At 62.5% G+C, this 1523-nt stretch overlaps 1 protein-coding gene across 1 annotated transcript in view; it reads left to right on the forward strand.

The window, feature by feature from the left end:
- Nucleotides 1-45: 45 nt before the first annotated feature.
- The window catches only part of WNT10B (Wnt family member 10B), a 5691-nt gene continuing 4213 nt past the window's right edge, over nucleotides 46-1523 (forward strand). The window contains exons 1-3 of the mRNA XM_027768139.1: nucleotides 46-305; nucleotides 1160-1280; nucleotides 1393-1495. Coding sequence (XP_027623940.1) covers nucleotides 1207-1280; nucleotides 1393-1495 — 177 coding nt within the window. The 5' untranslated portion in view covers nucleotides 46-305; nucleotides 1160-1206. The remainder of the gene's footprint in view (nucleotides 306-1159; nucleotides 1281-1392; nucleotides 1496-1523) is intronic.

Raw genomic sequence — 1523 nt, forward strand, 5'->3', positions numbered from 1 at the left:
GGCCGCAGCTCCATCAGCCCCGGCAGAGCCGCCCGTGAGCTTGGCGTGAGCAGACTCGGAGCCCCCAGGTCTTCGCTCGCCCTGTCGATCGCTCTCGGGATCACTCCTCCCTTCCTCCCTCCCTTCTTCCCGGCGGCCGCGGCGGCGCTGGGGAAGCAGCGAAGAGGAGTGGCTCGGCCCTGGAAGAATGCGGCTCTGCCGAGGGGGCAGAGCCCGACGCTGTCTCTCCACGGTTTAAGCAGCCCGAGCCGAGCCCAGGCGACCCAACTGGGCCAGTCGCGGACCCCATACCCGAACCACTGGAGGTAATCAGATGATGAAAGCAAGAAGGGCATCGCGCACTCGGGTAGGAGACAGGCACGCGGGTAGTCAGACAGACAGAAACGCATCCACCCACAGGAGCAGAGGCGCAGAGAGAGCCAAAGAAATTACTAGAGGTAAAGACAGAGAATAAAAGAACATCCCCAGGTTTGGAGGGCAATGAGAGGGAGAGCAAAGGGGTGGGGGCTGAGGCTAGGATCTGTGAGGACCAGACCTGTGGTTGCTGAGGACAGAAGCCGGTAGTTAGGAAAGGTGGGGAACAGAGACAGGGACTCAACTTGCACTCCTGTCCTTTTCAGGGGAGAGCCAGGTTTCCCCTGCCTTTCGGCATCTGGAGCCTCTCTTCTCTGGCTGCACAGGAATGCATAGAGTGGGCTGGGGACACTTCTGGGGGGCCTGGCTGCCACTGAGGGCACCTGGAGGCAACCCCCCTATGTGGTGGGGAACCCCCTCCTTGCCTCCTGGCCCGGGAGAGGTGGGAAGTCAGTCCTGGGGCCCTCAGAGAGGGAGCAGTGCAAGGTGGTGGAGAGCGTTAGTGTGTGTGCGCGTCTGCATGAGAGTGCATCTGTGTGCCAGGCATTGTGTCTGCCTTGGCAGAACGCCAGGGTGCTTGTGTGAGTCCTGAGTTGGGAGACCTAGACTCTTCCTCTAGGACTCAAGAACTCTGAGAACCAAAGGGTGATTTTTATTGTTTTGCTCCAGGAGGGGCGAGGAGGGTCAATGGGTGGCACCGTGGGTTAGAAACTCAGAACAGGGCATTCTCTGATTGCCCCGCAAGCCACCCATTCCCCGTGAGCCACCCAATTCCGAAGCCCACATCAGATCTCGGGTCTTGCAGGCTCCGACTGATTTGCCCACCGGAGCCTCTGGGCTTCGGGCTTCGACATGCTGGAGGAGCCCCGGCCGCGGCCTCCGCCCTCGAGCCTCGCGGGTCTCCTGTTCCTGGCGCTGTGCAGTCGGTGAGCAGCTCCCCATCTACCTGCCCGCGGGAGAAGCACCCACCGGGGTGGGGGGAGCTGGAGGGTCCTGAGGCCTGGACCACAGACTCGGAGATGCCATCTCTGTTCCCAGGGCTCTGAGCAATGAGATTTTGGGCCTAAAGCTGCCCGGCGGCGAGCCGCCGCTGACGGCCAACACCGTGTGCTTGACGCTGTCCGGCCTGAGCAAGCGGCAGGTGGGCCGCGGCCTGGGCAGAGCCGAGG

This window comes from Tupaia chinensis, unplaced genomic scaffold (genome assembly GCF_000334495.1).
Source record: "Tupaia chinensis unplaced genomic scaffold, TupChi_1.0 Scaffold145652_1, whole genome shotgun sequence".
Lineage (NCBI taxonomy): Eukaryota > Metazoa > Chordata > Mammalia > Scandentia > Tupaiidae > Tupaia > Tupaia belangeri.